We start from the raw sequence: 21,226 nt of genomic DNA on the forward strand, positions 1-21,226 counted from the left end.
TACACACACACAAGACAGTGAATTTCCATTTCAATTTTCCCTTACTACTGCAGTCCATTCCTTTGATGTGGAAGCCTTCCAATATTGATAGAGCAAAGGCTGTTCCCAGTTATATGAGGTAGGACCTGAAGGTATATTAAGATCATGCAGCATCACCAGGTAGTTATTTTTATCCCATTGGAAAATTCACTATCTGGGTAGATATCATTCACATTTGGCAGTTGTGATTAGAAGGAAAGCCTCTCCATAAAAGGTACAAGAAAACTAACTTACAAATGCATGTAACTACCACCACTGCATAAATATTACACATTCAAATTAGAAATTGAAAAAATGTTTATAGACTATTAATGAGGAAAGTACAGAGTAAATTCCCAGCTGGCACTAGTACTTTCCTATTTCACTTGGTGTTGTGTGCAGAATCAAGTTACTCTTCCTCTAGTTTGTAGGTTTTAAATCACTTTACCAGCATACATTCTCGCTCTCAACAAACGTATTGGGATTATATTCCTGTAGTTTTCTGCGAATTTACATAATAACCAGGAAGCAAGCACTGTTGTGTTAGCCAAGTAAGCTGCACTGGAAATAGGGATCTGAGAACTTCCCCATTTTTAAAAATTCCATTTTGAAATACAATCTGTTGTATCTGCTGCTTTCATTTTGAAGGTTGTTGTGTCTTTCCAAATTTCAACAGCTTGCTCCACAGTCCATAAAAATGGATTTAATAACTTCTCCCAATCAATAATTCAGTCAAATCTTAGCCAATTGAAAAGCAGAACATCTATGTCCAACGATAGGCAAGAAACAGCAGCGATACTTAAAGGTTTACATTTATGATTTTCACTATTTCAGCATTTGAGGGTCACCAGAGGAAAGTAGAAAATAAGAAGTTAGGTGCAAAATGCATTGTTCTCCCACCCAGTCTTAGCCATCAGTGATGAATTTATTATCCCTCTCTCCACCTCTGTAAAACAGCCAAATGCACGATAGTATCATGTGAATATAATTTTGTAAACCGATACTGATGCCAATATATGCAGTGTTCAATATAAATTAGCAGTTGTCAGTGTTGGTTAGGATACACTGCAACAAATTCTATACCACAAAACCTAAACCCAAAATGTTAACACAAAGGGTTAAACCGCTTCTGATCTACCACACACACAAAGTTACGCTCTGGAAACCTTGTTGCACACATAGTACTAATTTAACAATGTTCAATTTTCTAAAACACATTTTCTGACATATACTTGATTGAAACAGATGCAGATGCTTGAGGCAATATTATTTCGCTAAAACCTCTCAATGAACAAAATTAATCGAAGTACTAACAAAATTAAAGCACCCAATATTGACCAAATTGAAAATAAACTGAATAAGCAGAGTTAATTAAAAGTGCCCTTATTTACAATACCCCGTTAAATATTAGTAATGGATAGAAACAGTTTCCTCCTCATTTTACATTTGAAATACATAGGCATTTAATTTAGGTTTTCTATTTTTAAAGTATTCTAAAATTTCTTATACCAAAAGGCATTCACACTGTACAATTCCATTCAATTAGGTTTTCTGGCTGGGATAGTTTGACGGATCCTCTTCTTCCACCACACCCCCCCCCCCAAAAAGGACAACAAATTTATCAACTGCTAATTCAGTCAAACCTTCAAACAAATTAGAAAGCACACCAATAACAAAACATACCCCTTTAAAAGCCCTCCCTTGCTTAAACTGGTGAAGTTAATTCCCATTGGCTGAAATTTCTAATTCCTCTTTGCTAGATTTGGAACTATTGATTCAACTGTAGTTTTAAAAAAAACAAATACAATCCCTATTTAGACACCTGTATTCATTGATTTGAGTATTTCTTGTTGTTGGTAATCATTAATCGGATTCTAATGCGTTGTACTTCATCCATCTGCAGGAAAAGCTATAGGATGATGCAGGGTTTTTTTTCCTTGAAAGGATTCTCAGACGTTGGGACTCCAAGAATCAGCGGGTCGCTCCGGGCATGCTGCTCGCAGTAATTCATAAGGTCTACAGCAGCTTTGGATACCTGTTATAAGAAAATAATTTAAAAAAATCATTGAAAAAATTATTCTGGGTATATGAAATGGTAACTGATTACATATTCCTCTCCCTCTTCCAATTTCCTGTTTTTCTTTCCTCTTACTGGGAAACCACATCACAGACACCAGCAGCCATCTGGTGATTTGTTCACATGTGAGGCTAGAAAGTCAGCAAGCTATACTATTCAATGGGCATGTCACCTAGTACCTCACTCTTTCTGTGAGAACCTAGACAGCAAATGCTATCTGTCTTTGGCGACATCATAAAGGAGCACAATGTTCTTGCTCAAGATACTGATTACTTTCTGCAGGAGTGTTAATAAAGAGAGTGAAACTCTATATGATTTCCCCCCCTTAATTAAGGGGTGCAAGAATCAAATGCAGTGCTCCTACCTGTGTCACAGTAGAGATCAGCTAACTCACTACTAAGTACCGAGTAATGATATTCCTGCTTCCTGTATCAGCTATTTCACTGCGCGAATGGTTTGCATGCTGACAATTTTCCCAGAATTGCAGAAGAAATGCGGTCTGCAGTGGTGATCATCCTTCTTTCACATGTATTTGTATGCATATAAGTTCATCAATGTGTTGTTGACAAACCTTTTGGAAAATGTAGTCATCCGTGTACTCACAATTGTATTTGCAATGTATTAAGATATACAGAGCAAATATTTCACTGTGCTGGTACAATAACAGTACCAATTTTACCATGGAGGGGCTGAGATACAGGAAGTTTATAAAGTGGTCTTCCATAGATATGTGGGGTTAGCTATTGAGTAGCTGAGTCATTAAAGAAAGGAAGGTCCCAAGTACGAGTTAGCTGATCTGAGTTTGAGTGATAGTAGTGGTGCTACAATTAACCTCAATGGCCTTGACTTGCCTGAGATGTCCTAATGGTTGATAGTTTTCTGAAATTTGCAGTCAACAATCATACATGAATAATGATCATTTGGTATTGGAAGGTGATTGGCACAGAGGGAACCAGACCCTAGGAGCCTAGCAGGAATTGAATGCCTTCAGGAGGCAAAGGGGGAATTCACGAGAAAAAAATTTGAAAAGCGCTTGCATAATAGTTTTGCATTAAAGTGCTAATTATTAGTGTGAATAATGAAAATAAATTTTTGTAGGAGGTTGTAACTATATTAGCGTGATTGAAGTTTAATTGAAAACAAAGCATAGCTTAAACAGAAACAGCCCTATCCTATAGAAATGCTTCTGATCAGTTCATCATGAGACAAGCTGATCATCCAATAAATATTCTGCAGCCCAGACATCCAAAGTTCATGGAACAAACATGGTGGCAGTGGCAGGAGAAAGCAATAGAGAACTGAAAAAACATCTTGGAAAAATAAACCATACAAACTTAGATATGGGCCAGAATTTTGTCCTCTCCCACTGGTGGGTTTTTCAGGCGGGGGTGCGGGTGTGTGATGTGATTCCCCACCCCTGGTTCCGGGCCACCTGAACCACACAGCAACTTTACACGGAGGAGGGCAAGGCCTTGGATGGGAAGCCCGCTCTTGCCCCAAATGAGGACCTTATGTGGCCAATTGTTGGCCACTTAAGGGTGATTTCTCACCCAGCCTAAATTTTTAGGTTGACGGGAGGATTCAGGTTGCATGGGGGAAGGCAGAAAATCAACAGGGTTACACCTTGGACGGTAAGTGGTGCGGTGTGGGGGCATGGAGGGTGCTTCTATTAGAAGCACCTTATTGAAGTCAGCCACTCCTCGCCTTAAGGGCTGGTGGCCTCCGCGCCTCTCTCTCCCCTCGGCCACTCCTTCGAGAGTCCTCCTGCATTTCTTCTGTCCACTGAAACGCTGCACTGCAGGGACTGGAGAGCTGCAGGCCAGTCAGATTGGCCAGCAGCTCCTTAAGACAGGATTCCCTCCGAGTGAGAGGCACATGTCCTACATGCAGCCACTTGACACTCATTCCACGTGAAATGATTGTGTGGCACTTGGATCAGCAGGGAGAGCGGGAAGCGAGATCCCGCCATCCAAAAAATTCAGGCCACGGAATTTTCTGTGTTCTTGATGCAGATTCAGTACCGTAATACAGTAGGTAAATGTTTTATAAAACCATCGCAATAATAATTCAGTTGATCGAAACAGAAAATTAGTCTTTTACCAATATTGAAACTGGTTACAAAAACAGAAAATGCAATAAAAGCTTCAGAGCATAAGGACCTGAAACGTTAACTGTTTCTCTCTCCACAGATGTTGCTAGACCTGCTGAGTTTTTCCAGCATTTTCTGTTTTTGTTTAAGATTTCCAGCATCTGCAGTATTTTTCTTTTATCTAATTGAAACTGGATAGTCTGATGCTTGCCCAGCGAGCAGAAAATTATTTTAGTGTATAACTGTTGTGTAATATTAAATAAATATTGGAAATGTTTCAAGTTTTGTTAAAGTGCTAAAATAGATACTGATTTAAAGGTTATGAATGAGTTCTTCTATAGACTCATTTGGAGGAGAAATTGTGTTAATAATCCATACAAATGAGAAAGTCCTAGTTTTGACACCAAGTTAATCTTAGGTTAAATTAAGTTAATCTTAATCAGAACTGTAGAAGAAATGATGACATTTGCAATGCTGTCTTTTGGAGGTGGGTGGGGGTGTTAGTGTGGAAAACAGCCAGGATTGCTATTATCCAATGTCCCTTTCTGGAAGGACAGGTGTGGGCCTCAGGTAAGGAAAGGCTTGATTGCACTTGCCCCACTGTTGACAAGTAGAACATTGCTAGTCATCAAGGCTTGCATGCAAATAGTCTACAAGTGGATAAAGTACTAGAGCGTACTTAGTATTTCTGAGTCAGAAGGTGATGTAAATTCAGTAAGATAAAAGCAAAAAACTGCAGATGCTGGAAATCTGAAACGAAAACAAAAACACCTGCAAAAACTCAGCAGGTCTGACAGAGTCATACGGACTTGAAACGTTAACTGTATTCCTCTCCGCAGATGCTGTCAGACCTGCTGAGTTTTTCCAGGTATTTTTGTTTTTGTTATAAATTCAGTACATGATTTATGCTGACAATTCAGTTGAATACTGAGGATGTGCTGCATTGCCAGAGGTGCTATCTTTCAGTTAAGACAGTAAACTGAATTCTGGTCTGCCCCCTCAGATTCTGTGGTACCATCTACAGAATAAGGGTACTCTCCCAGTGTTTCGGTTAAGGTTGAGGAATTCTGGTCATTTATCCCATGGCTATGCGACCTTGATGTGCAAAAATTGGCAGCTGAGTTTTTCCAATTCATAACAATGACTATGCTACAAAAGTATTCTATTGGCTGTGAAGTGCTTTGAGACGTCCTGAGGATGTGAAAGGCTCTACATAAATCTAATCTATGTATTTGCCTTTGTAAATCTGCAGATTAGAATAGCTTCTCAAAGTGCTTTTTGCCTTCACAGGTTTGAACAGTATTCGTAGGCACAAGACAGAACACATCACTACAGGGTGTTCTGAATTGTTCTTCAACCAGACAGAAAAGAATCTTAGTAGTAAACATGTCTGCCAGACTCCAAATTTCTCAGTCTCTGGCAATGATGATTCACTTGTATATTGAATTTGCAGATATGATGGTCCAAGTAATTTTTGCGTGATGCAGGAACTCATGAATGTATGGAATGTACTGGAGTAGTGTCTGTAACAAGTTGCAAATTAAAAGGAAATATTGATTTGGCTACCAACCAGACTGACTACAGTGATGAGTTTCCAGTCTGGAAAATCCCTAAAAAAATCTCCTCAAATCCAACAACAAGTATCGATTTTAAAAAGGCAAAGTGGTAGGAGGGGGGGTTATATTTGAAATAATGAATAACAGCAGCATGATTACATTAATTAATGCTAGCCTCTCAGGTTCCTGGAAATAGGAACAGCACTGTAAAACATACAGTCCACTTCAACTTTCTTAATTTGCCATGTTCACCTACTTATTGCCTTCTTTTTCAGATACTCCTGATTTAGCTGGGATGTAGAAAGACAGACTTGCATTTATATAGCCTCTTTCATGACTTTAGGCTATCTCATAGCACTTTAAATGCTTTTGAAGTACTGTTGCAATATAGGAAATGCAGCAGCTAATTTTGTGCACAGCAAGGTCTCAAACACCAATGTGATACTGGCCAGATAATCTTTTTTTAAAGTGATGTTAATTAAGGGATAAATATTGGCCAAGACACTGGGGAGTACATCCCTCCTCTTGTTCAAAATAATGCCAAAGAATTTTTTTTATGCCCACCTGAGGGGTGCACAGTGCTGTGGTTTAACGACTCACCCGAGAAATGGCACCTCCAACTGTGCAACACTACCTAAAAACTGCACAGGAGTGATAGCCTAGAGCTTTGTGCTCAAAACTTGAGTGAGACTTGAACATCTGGCCTTTTAATTAGATGAGAGTGCTACTAACCGAGCTAAGTTATTTAATTGTGGATGGCCCTGCAGTCAAATGTGATCCCACCCTCACCTAATGATTATACATGCATTTTACAACCAGGGCCAGGGAGAGAAATCATGGGCCCTGGTGCTTCTCCAGTTTCCGGGCCCCTCATTCCCACTGCGCCACCCCACCTTTTAACTCTCCCCCTCAGTTAAGTGCATCCAGTTAACATGTAGCTGCTTCAATGATTCCTTGAACAGGAAACTGTACCAATTGAAGCCAACTGGAATGCCTTAAGTCAAAAAAGGCTGCCTGACTTGAGCAGCTTAAAAAAAATGCCCATGGCTCTGGGGGAACCATTTCATGATTTTGTTGCCATAGGACATTGTCACAAAAACAATATATGACCTTAATTTACAATCAGTATGTTCTAAGATTATTATATCACTAGCTTTGGTTTCAAATGCAAATGTTCTTACTTAATCAAAAATATTTTTGCACATAGAAACCACTATAATATTTGCTGCATGATTTGCCTCTCAACGATCCAGGACAATTTATCTCCAGCTAGTCTGTTAAAAATAATCAATGCCTCATACTCGAATTGTGGTGTCTTGCATATATAAAGTGAACTTGTAAATGAGTTTACAGGATAGGTCAATGGAGATGCAGTGGCAGACATTTAAGGGGATATTTCAGAATACAGAGAATAGATACATTCCAATGGGAATGAAAAATTCCAAGGGTTGGACCTACCATCCGTGGTTAACTTAAAAAGTTAAAGTTAATATCAAACTTAAAGAAAGTGAGCATTGGTCCTGTAGAAACTGAGTCTGGTGAATTAATAATGGAAAATAAGGAGATGGCAGATGAATTGAACAGGTATTTTGCATTGTTGTTCACTACAGAAGAACATCCCAGAAATAACTGTAGATCAGGAAATGGAAGGGAGGGAGGAATTTTAAAAAATTACAATCACTAGGGAATTGGCACTGAGAAAACTGTTGGAGCTGCAGGTCCCCCGGTCCTATGGGACTTCATCCTCGGTCTTTAAAGGAAGTGGCTAGTGAGATAGTTGATGCGTTAGTTTTAATCTCCAAAAATTCCCTAGATTCGGAGAAGGTCCCATCAAATTGGAAAATAGCGAATGTAACTTCTTGATTCAAAAAGGGAGGGAGACAGAAAGCAGGAACTACAGGCCAGTTAGCTTAACACATGTCATAGGGAAGATGTTAGAAGCCATTATTGTTATGACTGGGATGGGAGGAGTGCACAAATGATCAAGCCTCACTACTCCGCAGGCTGTTGCATTAATTTTAATGTTAATTTTATTCCAAAGTGGCTAATTGGATATCTAATTGGTTTGGCAGGGCAAACAAGGCATGGGAATACACAATGAATGGTAGGTCCCTGGGAAGTACCGAGGATCAGAGGGACCTTAGTGTGCATGTCCACCGGTCCCTTAAGGTAGCGAGGCAGTTAAGAAGGCATATGGGATACTTGTCTTTATTAGCTGAGGCATAGAATATAAGAGCAGGGAGGCTATGCTGGAACTGTATAAAATGCTGGTTAGGCCACAACCAGAGTATTGCGTGCAGTTCTGGAATCTGCATGATAGGAATGATGTGATAGCACTAGAGAGAATGCAGAGGAAATTTACCAGGATGTTGTCTGGGCTGGAGAGTTTTAGTTATGAGGAGAGACTGGATAGACTGGGGTTATTTTCCCTGGAGCAGGGGAGATTGAGGGGGGATATGATTGAGGTGTATAAAATTACAAGGGGCATAGATAGGGTGGACAGGAAGGAACATTTCCCCTTGGTGGAGGAATCAATAACCAGGGGGCATAGATTTAAGGTAAGGAGCAGAAGATTTAGAGGGGATGTCTGGAAGAATTTTCTTCACCCAGAGGATGGTGGGAATCTGGAACTCAATGCCTGAAAGGATGGTAGAGGTAGAAACCCTCATAACATTTTAAGAAGTATTTGGATATGCACTTGTGATGCCAAGGCATACAAGGCTATGGGCCTTGTGCTGGAAAATGGGATTAGGATAGTTAGGTACTTGTTTGACCGGTGCAGACTCGATGGGCCAAAGGGCCTTTTTCTGTGCTGTAGACCTCTATAACTCTATAAACACCCTGATAGGATTGGTCACCCAGTGGGATTTTAGAACTGAAACCCTAGCCATTCCCATGCTCAATGGCCACACTTCCTGACCTCCTCCCACTCGACAGCCAAGCTTCCTGGCTCCTCCCACTTGACGGCCAAGCTTCGCAACCTCCTCCCGCTCAGTGCCCCTCTCCCAAGGGCTTGGGCCGTCAAGCAATAGGTTGGGAAGGGCTGCTGCTGAGCGGGAGGAGATTGGAAAGGGCCACTGTTGAGCAGGAGGAGGTCGGGATGGAATGTTGCTGAGCAGGTGGTGGTTGGAAAGGGCCGCTGCCAAGCGGGTGTTGCTTAGGGAAGGCCAGCACTGAGCGGTGGGAAGCTTGGCTGAGGAGTGCAGGTCTGCAGATACTTGACGTTATGTGGTACCGGGGACAGAGGCACTGGAACATTGCCTCAGGAGACCGTGCCAGGATGTGGGGGTAAGGTCATTAACAACAGAGGTAGACACTTTACCTTGCGCTCCAGGTCTGACCGAAAGTGCCTGCTGACATGAATGCCCAACAAACAGTACTCTCGTCACAAGAGGCAAGCAAGAAAGGAGGGACTGGGGAATCTGGCACATCCTACTTGGTTAATAATTGCTGTTGCTTTGGCAGTGTCCAAAACAGCCAAACTGGCGCATAGATCAATCCGACTGACAGGCTACTCAGCCAATGACTGCTGTTGTTCTGGCGGTCTGTTGAGAATATTTGCTTGAGACTGGGCACCCCTACAGTATGGGCCCCAGTGCTTTGCACTTTATGCACCCTCCCTTTTCCAGGCCCTGATTACAACAGGGCCAATTGAGAAAAACTAAGACCACCCCCTTAAGCTCAGAGCCATTTCCAGTGATTCCCAACTCTGCAAACCCGACTTGGGAGAAAGTGTGCCGGATGGTCTGATTTTCATTCAGGGGCTGGAGGGGGTGTGTCAACGAGAATTGGACCCACTGGCCCCAGAAACATTGCGGAGGCTGCCACAGGAGCCCCTGGGTGTGGAGACAGGCTGTCTGAAAGGCCGTCTGAAAGGCCAGCCTTGGTGCTCCAGCAAATTGTCCCAGCTGTAAAAAGCCAAGAAAACAAAAAACAGCCCTTGAATCCTCATATCTTACATACTTCCCAATCCCCTTCCATGCCAGCCCATGTCACCTCATTCCCCCCACCCACCCCCTATGGCCCCTCTTCTCTCCATGTCAACCTGGGTTCCTCTACCCAGCTTCCGAGGCCCTTTATTGCCTCTATGCCAACTTAGTACCAACTCATGCCAACTGACCACTCTTTGCCCTTACATCCTCCATGCCAACTTACCCAGTGTCCACCATGGGCAGACCTCAGAACCCATGCTGAGATGAAATAAAATAAAGCTCTAAATGTCTAAATGCCACTCTCATTGATTAAAAACCCATTTACTACATTTAAAATTCCTTCAACTCTTTAATCCCTTATAGCAAAAAAACAAGCAGTTGCATTCATAGCCCCACACCAAAAACTTTATTACCACTTGGAGCAGTCAATCAAACTGTGAACTGTCAAGCACCCCACTATGATAATAATAGGTTGTGGAATCAGTCGTGCAGAACAAATGCCATAATGATAGCCCTTAGACTTATGTCAAGGACAAAATGAAATAGCAAGCAATGATTTTTAAAAAAACTTTGGACTTTTTTCAAATTTAAAGACCACGAGATTTAAATGCCTTGACAGCTCCATGGGGATTTGAATGTCTTGACAGCTTGACAGTTTCAATGAGTTTATCTACTTTTTATACACATTCACAACCCCAAAGGATACTTGACCTCTCTCAAAGGCGTCCCTGGCATTATCCAAAAGGGCACCGTATCTCTTCAAAGAACTCCAGGAAGTTTAGACCTTTTCTAAAAAAAGTGTAAAGCCCACAATTCAACGGACAAAAATTGGATCTGTTTGAAGGCAGCTGCATTTTTACATGTGTAGCTGCATCTGTGAACCACAGATGTGCAAAATACAACCCACCCCCGCTCCCCCATCCAGTGAAAATGGTGGGCGCTAGGTTCAGGGGCTTCAGGGATTGGAGCCTTGGTCCCACTTTGGCTAACCTGGAGACCTGCTCCGTCGTTGTAAAAGTTCAAGCTCAAAGTGTTTGTTTAGTTACAATGCAGTTTTTAAACTTAATCTTAAATGTTGTATTTTAGCAAGGATTTAATGTTATTTTCAGGTATTGAACACAGTGCAAAGGAAAATCAGAACTGTGAAAGAAACAATTTGAGGGTCATCATTATAACACTTGGACATCTAGGCTACTGTCACGTAGACATCTAGGTTGCTGTCCAGTTCATCTTGGGCAGCAAAATAGTTAACCCGAAAGACCAAAAAGGTCCCTGGATTTATTTAGTACATCAGTTTCAACCAATTGTGTTACCCCAGTGTCTCAGTGGGAGAGGGATAAGTATCAGCCAGGATTTCAGTTCCTGATTGCTAACAAGTACCTCCTGATGGAAGTGTGTACCACTATTTTAGAGGTTAGCTTTGGGGCTCAAATTGGATGGCTCCAAAATTGAACAGCAAATTGACATAATCAGACCAATTTAATAACTAGCTGAACCACCAGCCAACCATGACTACACATGGAACCAAGCTTCAGTACCATTTGCTTTATTTAGGAAATTAGGAAGAAAAGTGATAAAATTGGAGAAGTTAAGAGGTTTCAGAAATCAAATTCTGCAAGAGAAAAGCTATGTACAACTGGGGCTTGAAATGGCTTTCCATGACTCCTTGTTTTAGAAACCTATTTCGCCCCAATTTTGTCTCAATTTGAACTACAAACACTGTTTTGTCTTCCAACCCTGTATCCTGATTGATGCAATCCCAGTAGAAGTTACTGGTTAGCAGTTTTCCCAAAGCGGACAGAATGTAATCTCCAAAACATCTGGAAGTATTCTAGAATTTCTCAATCATAAACCGGTAATCGTAATTCTAAATGAATGGAAATTAAAGAAAGCAATCACCAGTTAAAATAAAAAAAAAACATTCCCATATTAAAAATAAAATTGAATTTGTTGATCACTTTAAACGCATGGCTGCAGTGTTCATGCAATAACTTTTCCTTTTACATACTAATCAATGCACAGAATACAGTGAAACGAGTAGAATATTTTAGAAAGGCTTAATCTGAAATTTTAACTTGTTTCTCCCCAGCTTTTCATAGGTGTTGAAAGTTCCAAAATCAATCCTGAAAAACTTTTTCAAAAATAAAAACAAACCATGAAACCAAGACTGTGCATAACAGGAAAAATACTATGGTCCAAACAAGATCAGCTGTTTGCTGTCGATTATAACTGCACCTGCTAGTCCACCCATTTGAATCCTCTGACCCACTTGAAACAAGAAGTCACAATAAATCAATAACATCCTGTACGTGCCAGTGATGTTTTGTGCTGGTGATATTTTCATTCCTGTAAATCATATTTAATTAATATTGTCATTGTAACCTCTGTAATAGCTGAGAGCCACTTCACAATACACACAGCACCAAACTCCCTCCTACACTCCAAGCTCACATGCAACTGAAAACAACTCAAAAGGGAAAAATCAGTAAAGCTTGGAAATGAAGGGCAGTGTAAAACTTGTCCGGAAACTGGTCTTTAAACCTTAAAATGGAATCCAGTATATACTACTTGTATATTCAAGGCTGAGATAGACAGATTTTTAATCAGTAAAGGGATCAAGGCTTATGGGGAAAAGCAGGAATGTGGAGTTGAGGATTATCAGATGCCATGATCTCACTGAATGATGGAGCAGACTCAATGGACCGAATGGCTTACTTCTGCATCCCACGTCTTATGGTGCCACTATTAGTGATTTTCACTGGGGTTTGAATATTTTGAACTGGTTTTTCCTTCCAGGAAATAGTTGATATTATCACTTCAAGCAATTTGTATATTGATGATGCAGCACCAGGAGAGTGACATGAAGTGGAATTCCATGGCAATCAAACATCAAACACCTCATTTATTGTAGTAGTATGTGGCTGGCCCAGTTAGCAGCCCAAGTTTATTTTTATTCACTTAAGGGGTGTGGGCGTCACTGGCTAGGCCAGCATTTATTGCCTATTTGCCCTTGAGAAAGTAGTGGTAAGCTGCCTTCTTGAACCACTGCAGTCCACATGGTGGTGTAGGTATACCCACAGCGCTGTTTGGGAGGGAGTTCAAGGATATTGATCCAGCGACAGTGAAGGAACAGTGATATATTTCCAAGTCAGAATGGTGAGTATCTTGGAGGGGAACTTCCATGTGCCAGTATTCCCAAGTGTCTGCTGCCCTTGTCCTTCTAGATGGTAGAGTTTGTGGGTTTGGAAAGTGATGTCAAAGGAGCCTTGGTGAGTTTGCTTTTATCTTGGTGAGTTCCTGCTATGCATCTTGTAAATGGTGCACAATGCTGCCACTGAGTATCGATGGCGGAGAGAGTGAATGTTTGTGGATGGGGTGCCAATTAAGTGGGCTGCTTTGTCCTGGGTGGTGTCTAGCTTCTTGAGTGTTGTTGGAGCTGCACACATCCAGGCAAGTGGAAAGCATTCCATCAAACTCTTGACTTGTGCCTTGTAGATGGTGGGAAGGCTTTGGGGAGCCAGGAGGTGAGTTACTCGCTGCAGGATTCCTAGCCTCTCACCCACTTTTGTAGAGACAGTACTTATATAGCTAGTCCAGTTCAGTTTCTGGTCAATGGTAACCCCCAGGGTGTTGATATATATATTTTTTAATTCATTCATGGGATGTAGGCTTCACTGGCTGTGCCAGCATTTATTGCCTTCTTGAACTGCTGCAGTCCATGTGATGTAGGTACACCCATAGTGCTGTTAGGAAAGGAGTTCCAGGATTTTGACCCAGTGGCAGTGAAGGAACGGTGATATATTTCCAAGTCAGGATGGTGAGTGATTTGGAGGGTAACCTCCAGGTGGTGGTGTTCTCATCTATCAGCTGCCATTTTCCTTCTAGGTGGTAGTGGTTGTGGGTTTGGAAGGTGCTGTCTCAGGAGTATCATATGGATGCTACACACTGCTGCGACTGTGCGTTGGTGGTGGAGGGAGTGAATGTTTGTGGATGTGGTGCCAATTAAGCGGACTGCTTTGTCCTGGACGGTGTAAAGCCTCTTCAGTGTTATGGGAACTGCACTCATCCAGGCAAGTGGGAAGTATTCCATCACACTCCTGATTTGTGCCTTGTAGATGGCAGACAGGCTTTGAGGAGTCAGGAGGTGAGTTACTCGTCACACGATTCCTAGCCTCTGACCTGCTCTTGTAGCCACAGTATTTATATGGATAGTCCTGTTCAGTTTCTGGTCAACGGTAACCCTCAAGACGCTGATAGTGGGGGATTCAGTGCTGGCAATGCCATTGAACATCAAGGGGTGATGGTTGGATTCTTTCTTGTTGGTGATGGTCATTGCCTGACACATGTGTGGCAAGAATGTTACTTGCCACTTGTCAGCCCAAGCCTGGACATCGTCCTGAGGAACTCCTGCAATGATGTCCTGGAGCTGATCATGACTGTCCTCCACCTTTCTTTGTGCTAAGTATGACTCCAAATAGCGGAGCATTTTCCCTGAATCCCATTCACTCCAGTTTTGCTAGGGCTCCTTGTTGCCACACTCGGTCAAATGCTGCCTTAATGTCAAGGGCAGTCACTCTCACCTCATCTCAGGAGTTCAGCTCTTTTGTCCATGTTTGAACCAAGGCTGTAATGAGGTCAGGAGCTGAGTGGTCCTGGTGGAACCCAAACTGGGTGTCAGTGAGCAGGTTATTAGAAGCAAGTATCGCTTGATAGCTCTGTTGATGACCCCTTCCATTACTTCACTAATGATCGAAGTAGACTGATGGGGCGGTAATTGGCTGGGTTGGACTTGTCCTGCTTTTTGTGTACAGGACATACCTGGGCAATTTTCCACATAGCTGGGTAGATGCCAGTGTTGTAGCTGTACTGGAACAGCTTGGCTAGGAGCGCGGCAAGTTCTGCAGCACAATTCTTCAGTACTATTGCCGGAATGTTGTCAGGGCCCATAGCCTTTGCAGTGCCCAATGCCTTTAGCCGTTTCTTGATATCACGTGGACTGAATCTCCGCATGAGGCTATTCTGAGTGGTTCCTGAGGTTTAAGGCAGAAATTTAGGAATGTAAGGAAACAGCCTGGACAGACTTATATTGAGTTTGAGAGAGTAGAACAAAGTAATTTTGAGCACTGGATGTGGGCATTAAAGGTAGAGACAACATGTACAGCTCTCAGAAGTAATTCTTTTGGAAGAATTTAAAGATTCATTTTCCTTTGGTAGTTAGAACTGATGTGGAAGAACAGATGCTTAAAACATCTAGGCAAGCAGCAGAGTCAGCTGATGATTATGAGCTGATCCAAAGATCAAAACGTGTTTGCCATCACCCTCTTCAATCCGAGAATGATAGGAAGTGGGAAGGCGAAAAGAAGGCAGGTAGTCAGCGAAGAGAAGCAACAGTTGGGAATTCTCAGGAAATTTCTCCTCAGACCAGAAAGGAAAGTGCTGAGGGTAGAAGTGACACTCAAAGACTTAAATATTTCTATCGTAAAAAGGTTCAGCACACAAGGTCAATGTGTTGGAGGTTACAGGAAAAACCTATTGCAGTAATTGGAATCAGAAAAGTTCTGGAAATAAGAGTACTGTGGGTCTGGAGATCCAGGGGCAAGAAAAAACAGTGGTTTGTGTACAGTGGATCAGGAAGAACCAGTGATAGCTAAAGAAGTGAAAAGGTGTTCACAATTTACCCAAGAGAGCCCTGAAGGGCAGGTTACAGAAATGTTTAAAGAGTTTATATATGAAGGGAAAGTCTTTCCATGTGTACAGGGTAGAGCAGGCAAAGATCTCAAAATTTTAAGGGACATGGGGGCCAGCCAGTCCTTAATGTTATGGGATAGTGCTATTTGTTATCCAGAGTGGGTATTTCAGGAAAGAGTATAAATGAGTAGAATTCATGGAGATATTAAACATATTCTATTATGTAAGGCAAATTTAAAAAGTAGGTTGAAAACAGGCAAGGTGATTGTTAGGGTTGTGGAAAAATTGCCCATTGCAAAGGTTTAATATATCCTAGGAAATGATATAGCTGGATCACAGATGTTGGTGATGCCTACTGTAGTTGAGCAGCCTGTGGAGACACAATCAACAGAGATGTTGCCAAAAGAGCATCCTGGATTGTTTCCAGATCGTGTAGTAATGAGATCGCAAACTCATAGGTTGAAACAGGAAGAGGAAAAATCTAAAAGACAGGGGAAGGATGCTAACATCCAGTTAGCTGGATCTGTCTTTGAAAAGATTGTTCAGGAGGAGAAGGTTGGAGGAATTTAGCACAGTGAAATTAGTAGAGTTACAGCAGAAAGATCCACAATTAAAGCAGTTATACCAGACAGCTTATACGGAAACAGAGGCAGAATGTATTCCAGAGTGTTAGTACCTTAAAAATAATGGTTAATGAGAAAATGGAGACAGTCTCATATTCCAGCAGGTGAAAAGTGGGCAGTGGTACATCAAAGAATAATACCATCTGGATACAGAAATGAAATATTAAGAATGGCTTATAAAATTCCAATAGCTGGACATTTAGGAATATGAAAAACTTAGGCTACAATACAGAAACATTTCTATTGGCCTGGACTGCATAAGATGTAGTCAAATTCTGCAGAATATGTCACACATCAGGTGACTGGAAAACCTCAAGCAGTGATTAAACCTGCACCTTTAATTCTGATTTGAGAACCTTTGACCAGGATCCTGATTGACTGTGTAGGCCCCTCCTTAAGGCCAAGAGTGGAAATAAGTACTTGCTGACAATCATGGATGTGTCCATCAGATTTTTGGAAGTGATGCCTTTACGAAATATTACAGCAAAGAGCACTGTAGAGGAGTTGACCAAATTCTTTACAAGATATGGGTTATCAAAAGAAATAAAGTTGGACCAGGGCTCGAATTTCATGTCACAGTTGTTTAAGGAAGTAATGAACAGCATAGAAATAAAGCAGTTTAAGTCACCAGCTTATCACCCCGAATCACAAGTGCTTTAGAGAGATGGCATCAAATTTTAAAAACTATGATGAGAGCATATAGTCAAGTCTACCCACAGGTCTGGGATTGACGGATTCCATTCTTGTTAGTTACCCCTAACAAATCAACAGGATTTAGTACTTTTGAATTCGTCTACGGTCTTGAAGGACCACTTAAGTTGATCCAGGAGAAAATAGAGGGTAAAATTTGGAAACTACTCTCCTGGATTGTGTAACAAAATTCAGAAAAAGATTGAACAGAGCATACAAATTAGCTAAGGAACATTTAAAGATATCACAGCAAAAGTTCTTAGTTTTGTTGCTGGACGGTGTCAGGCGAACTAGTAAAGGCAAGGTTTAGTGGGCCTTACCAGATTGAAAAAAGACTGAGTGAAGTCAATTATTTAATAAATACACCAGATAGAAGAACGAACCAGAGGGTGTGTCATGTAAATGTACTTGAGTACTTTGACAGGGAAAATAACTGAAAAGAGGTAAAAGTAGTGGTAGATAAGAGAAAGGAGGTAAAAATTACGAATTCTGAAATTGACTTTCTCTAATTAAATTGGACATTGGAGGAATGCTTAAAAATTTAAATGTAATATTGAGTTACCTTTCAGGCAAGTTTCAAAGTGATTTGGAAAAGCTATTGTAGTCACATAAAGTTATTTGTGGGAATAAGTTGGGGCAAACAAATTTGGCTATACAAGATGTTTATGTTGGAGATTCAGTTTCAATAAGGCAACATCCTTATTGATAAATCCAGTAAAATTAGCTCAAGTGCAGAAAGAAATTGAATTCATGATTCAAGATGACATGATAGAGTTTAGTTGCAGTAATTGAAGTTCACCCGTGGTGATGGTGCCGAAACTGGATGGAACAGAAAGACTGTGTGGATTATCGAAAAGTGAATACAGTGACCAAAGCGGATTCATATCCCATAACATGTTTGGAAGATTGCATTGAGAAAGTTTGACAATCAGAGTTTATCACAAAGATTGACTTGCTGTGGGGATATTGGCAAGTACCCTTACCAGAAAGAGCGAAAGAGATATAAACTTCTGTAACACCAGATGGACTATATCAGTTCAAGGTTATGCTATTTGTAATGAAGAGTGTACCTGCAGCATTTCAAAGACTGACAAAGTAATTGCAGGATTGAGCAATTGTGCTGTTTATATTGACAATTTGGTTGTTTTCAGTCAAATGTGGGAGGAGCATTTTTGACTGGGGTGCTTTATCAACTCCTTTTATCACATTTTGGTTTAAAGTTTGTAAGGTTCCTTTAAACTTTGTTCTTGGTTTTACAGCTGATCTGAATTAGGGGCTGTGCCTGATTTATCCGAATTTTGTTAATTTAATCTAATTGCTGTAACTCAAAAAGAGTTACAACACCTGAAAGAATGTTTGATTGACTGCAAGAAGCTAATTTGGTGGTGAACTTGGATAAGAGTGAATTTGTGAAAGAACAAGATACATATTTAGGCCACACCGTTGGACATGATCAGGTGGCCCCGTGAGACGTGAAAGTAAAAGCCATTGTGAATTTCCCAGTGCCTACAACAAAATGGGAAGTTTTGAAATTTTTGGGCAACAGTGGCTTTTATCGGAAGTTTATACCAAACTTGAACAGTGTGGTTGCTCCTATGGCTGAACTACTGAAAAAAGAAAGAACAAGAAAGTTCAATGAACACAGGAGTGTCAGAATTCATTTGACAGTTTAAAAACGGTGTTGGCAACTACACCAATTTTTGCAGCACCTAATTATGCCAAGCAGTTTACGTTGCCAACTGATGCATGTGGTCTGGGTATTGGTGCTGTGTTGTCACAAGAAGATGAAACAGGAATTGAAAAGCCAGTAGGATATTTTTCAAGGAAGCTGAATGCGCATCAGAAAGGGTACTCAACCATCGAAAAAGAGGCTCTAGGTCTGGTGTTAGCGTTGCAGCATTGAGGTTTATGTTGCAAGCAATTCTTCAGAAAACATTGTTCATACAGATCACAATTGTTTAAAATTTCTGGAAAAATTTTGAGACTGGAGTGTCAGACTGTTCAGATGGAGTTCATTACTGCAACTGCTTAATTTAAAAGATTATACATTTGGCTGGATGAGAAAATTTAATTGCAGATGCATTGTCAAGAATTTAAAATTCAAAGGAAGTTGGACATTTGAAACATGGATAATGGTCTGAAATGATCTCTATTAATACAAAGGCTTTGTATATATTGTCATGTTAATGCATGTACCTGGTAGTGTAATAGAGATAAGTATAGTAAGTAATGCAAAATGGATTGAGAAAATTAAACCATATTTTAGAATGACGATTCATTTTTCTACAAGGATGGAGGTGTAAAGGAAATTTCATTTTTTTCCTAATATTACTGTGGGATACTGAAGCAGGCTTGTGGGGGCTTTGTGTGTGTGTGTGTGTGTGTGTGTGTGTGTGTGTGTGTGTGTGTGTGTGTGTGTGTGTGTGTGTGTGTGTGTGTGTGTGTGACTGACTAATTTAATTAAACTGAAGGCAGTCAAGGTTTAAAAATCGTCAAAGGAATTTAGTCAGCCTGGCAATTACCACCTGTTGTATCATATCACCTGGCACTTATGTGGTGTGAATGGTACTTGCTACTTGTCAGCCCAAGCCTGGATATTGTCCAGGTCTTGCTGCATTTGGACATGGGCTACTTCAGTGTCTGAGGAATCGAGAATGGTGCGAACATTCTGCAATCATCAGCGAACATGTCCACTTCTGACCTTATGATGGAATGAAGGTCATAGATGAAGCAGCTGAACATGGTTAGGCCTAGGACACTACCCTGAGGAACTCTTGCAGTGAGGTTCTGAAACTGAGATGACTGACCTCCAACAACCACAACCATCTTCCTTTGTGTTAGGTATGACTCCAAACAGCGGAGAGTTTTCCCCCTGATTCCCATTGACTCCAGTCTTGCTAGGGCTCCTTGATGCCACAATCAATCAAATGCTGCCACGATGTCATAGTCAGTCACTTTCATCTCACTTCTGGCGTTTAGCTCTTTTGTCCATGTTTGGACCAAGGCTGTAATGTGGTCAGGAGCTGAGTGGCCCTGGCAGAACCCAAACATGAGTGAGCTGCATCAGTGAGCAGATTATTGCTAAGCAAGTGCCGCTTGATAGCACTGTTGATGTCCCATCTCATTACTGACGATCGAGAGTAGACTGAGGGGAAGGTAATTGGCTGGGTTGCATTTGTCCTGCCTTTTGTGGACAGGACATACCCGAACAATTTTCCACATTGCTGGGTAGATACCAGTGTCGCAGCTGTACTGGAATAGCTTGGCTAGGGGCACAGCAAGTTCTGGAGTACATGTCTTCAGTACTATTACCAGAATATTGTCAGAGCCCATAGCCTTTGCAGTATCCAGTGCCTTCAGCCGTTTCTTGAAATCACGTGAAGTGAATCAAACTGGCTGAAGACTGGCATCTGTGATGCTGGGGACCACCGGAGGAGGCAGAAATGGACCATCCACTCAGAACTTCTGGTTGAAGATTGTATCAAATGCTCCAGCCTTCTTTTTGCATTGACGTGCTGGGCTCCCCCATCCACTGAGGATGGGGATATTTGTGCAGCCTCCTCCAGTGAGTTGTTTAAATTGTCCACCACCATTCATGACTGGATGCGGCAGGACTGCAGAGTTTAGATCTGATCTGTTGGTTGTGGAATTGCTTGCTGCTTCTGCTGTTTGACACGCAAGTAGTCCTGTCTTGTTGCTTCACCAGGTTGACATCTCATTTTTAGATATGCCTGATGCTGCCCCTGGCATGCCCTCCTGAACTCTTCATTGAGCCAGGGTTGATCCCCTGGTTTGGTGGTAGTGGTAGAGTGGGGAATATGCCGGGCCATGAGGTTACAGATTGTGGTTGAGTACAATTCGGCTGCTGCTGATGATCCACAACACCTCATGGTTTCCCAGTCTTGAGTTGAGATCTGTTCGAAATCTATCCCAGTTAGCATAGTGGTAGTGCCACACGTCATCTTGGAGGGTATCCTTAATGTGGACTCAAGACGGCACTTCATCTCCACAAGGACTGTATGGTGGTCACTCTTATTGGTACTGTCATGGGCAGATGCATCTACGACAGGCAGGTTGGTGAGAATGAGGTCAAGTATGTTTATCCCTCTTGTTGGTTCCCTCACCATCTGCCACAGGCCTAGTCCAGCAGCTATGTCCTTTAGGACTCAGCCAGCACGGTCTGTAGCGGTGCTTCCAAGCCACTCTTGGTGATGGACATTGAAATCTCACACCCAGAGTACATTCTGCGCCCTTGCCACCTTCAGTGCTTCCTCTAAATAGTGTTCAACATGGAGGAATACTGATTCATCAATTGAGGGGGAGTGGTACGTGGTAATCAGGAAGTTTCCTTGTGCATGTTTCACCTGATGCCATGAGACTTCATGGAGCCCAGAGTCGATGTTGAGGACTCCCAGGGCAACTCCCTCCTGACTGCATACCACTGTGCTGATGGGACAGGACATAGCTCTTCCAATTTTGGCACTAGCCCCAAAATGGTATAAGGAGGACTTTGTAGGGCTGAGTGTGCAGTTGTCGTTTCCAACGCCTAGGTT

The 21,226-nt window shown here is 41.7% G+C and overlaps 1 protein-coding gene across 13 annotated transcripts in view; it reads right to left on the reverse strand.

The window, feature by feature from the left end:
• The window catches only part of gng7 (guanine nucleotide binding protein (G protein), gamma 7), a 210,264-nt gene that overhangs the window by 14,970 nt on the left and 174,068 nt on the right, over positions 1 to 21,226 (reverse strand). For 12 of the 13 annotated variants that reach the window (XR_005945081.1, XR_005945075.1, XR_005945080.1 and 9 more), the window contains one exon: positions 1,841 to 2,053. Coding sequence is in view for 1 of the 13 variants with exons in the window: in XM_041203897.1 (XP_041059831.1) it covers positions 1,928 to 2,053 (126 nt within the window). In the remaining 12 variants the exon portion in view is untranslated. Of the gene's footprint in view, positions 1 to 323; positions 2,054 to 21,226 lie in introns of those variants that run through there. The other variant, XM_041203897.1, reaches the window with a different exon arrangement.

Source organism: Carcharodon carcharias, chromosome 14 (genome assembly GCF_017639515.1).
Source record: "Carcharodon carcharias isolate sCarCar2 chromosome 14, sCarCar2.pri, whole genome shotgun sequence".
In the NCBI taxonomy this organism is placed as follows: domain Eukaryota; kingdom Metazoa; phylum Chordata; class Chondrichthyes; order Lamniformes; family Lamnidae; genus Carcharodon; species Carcharodon carcharias.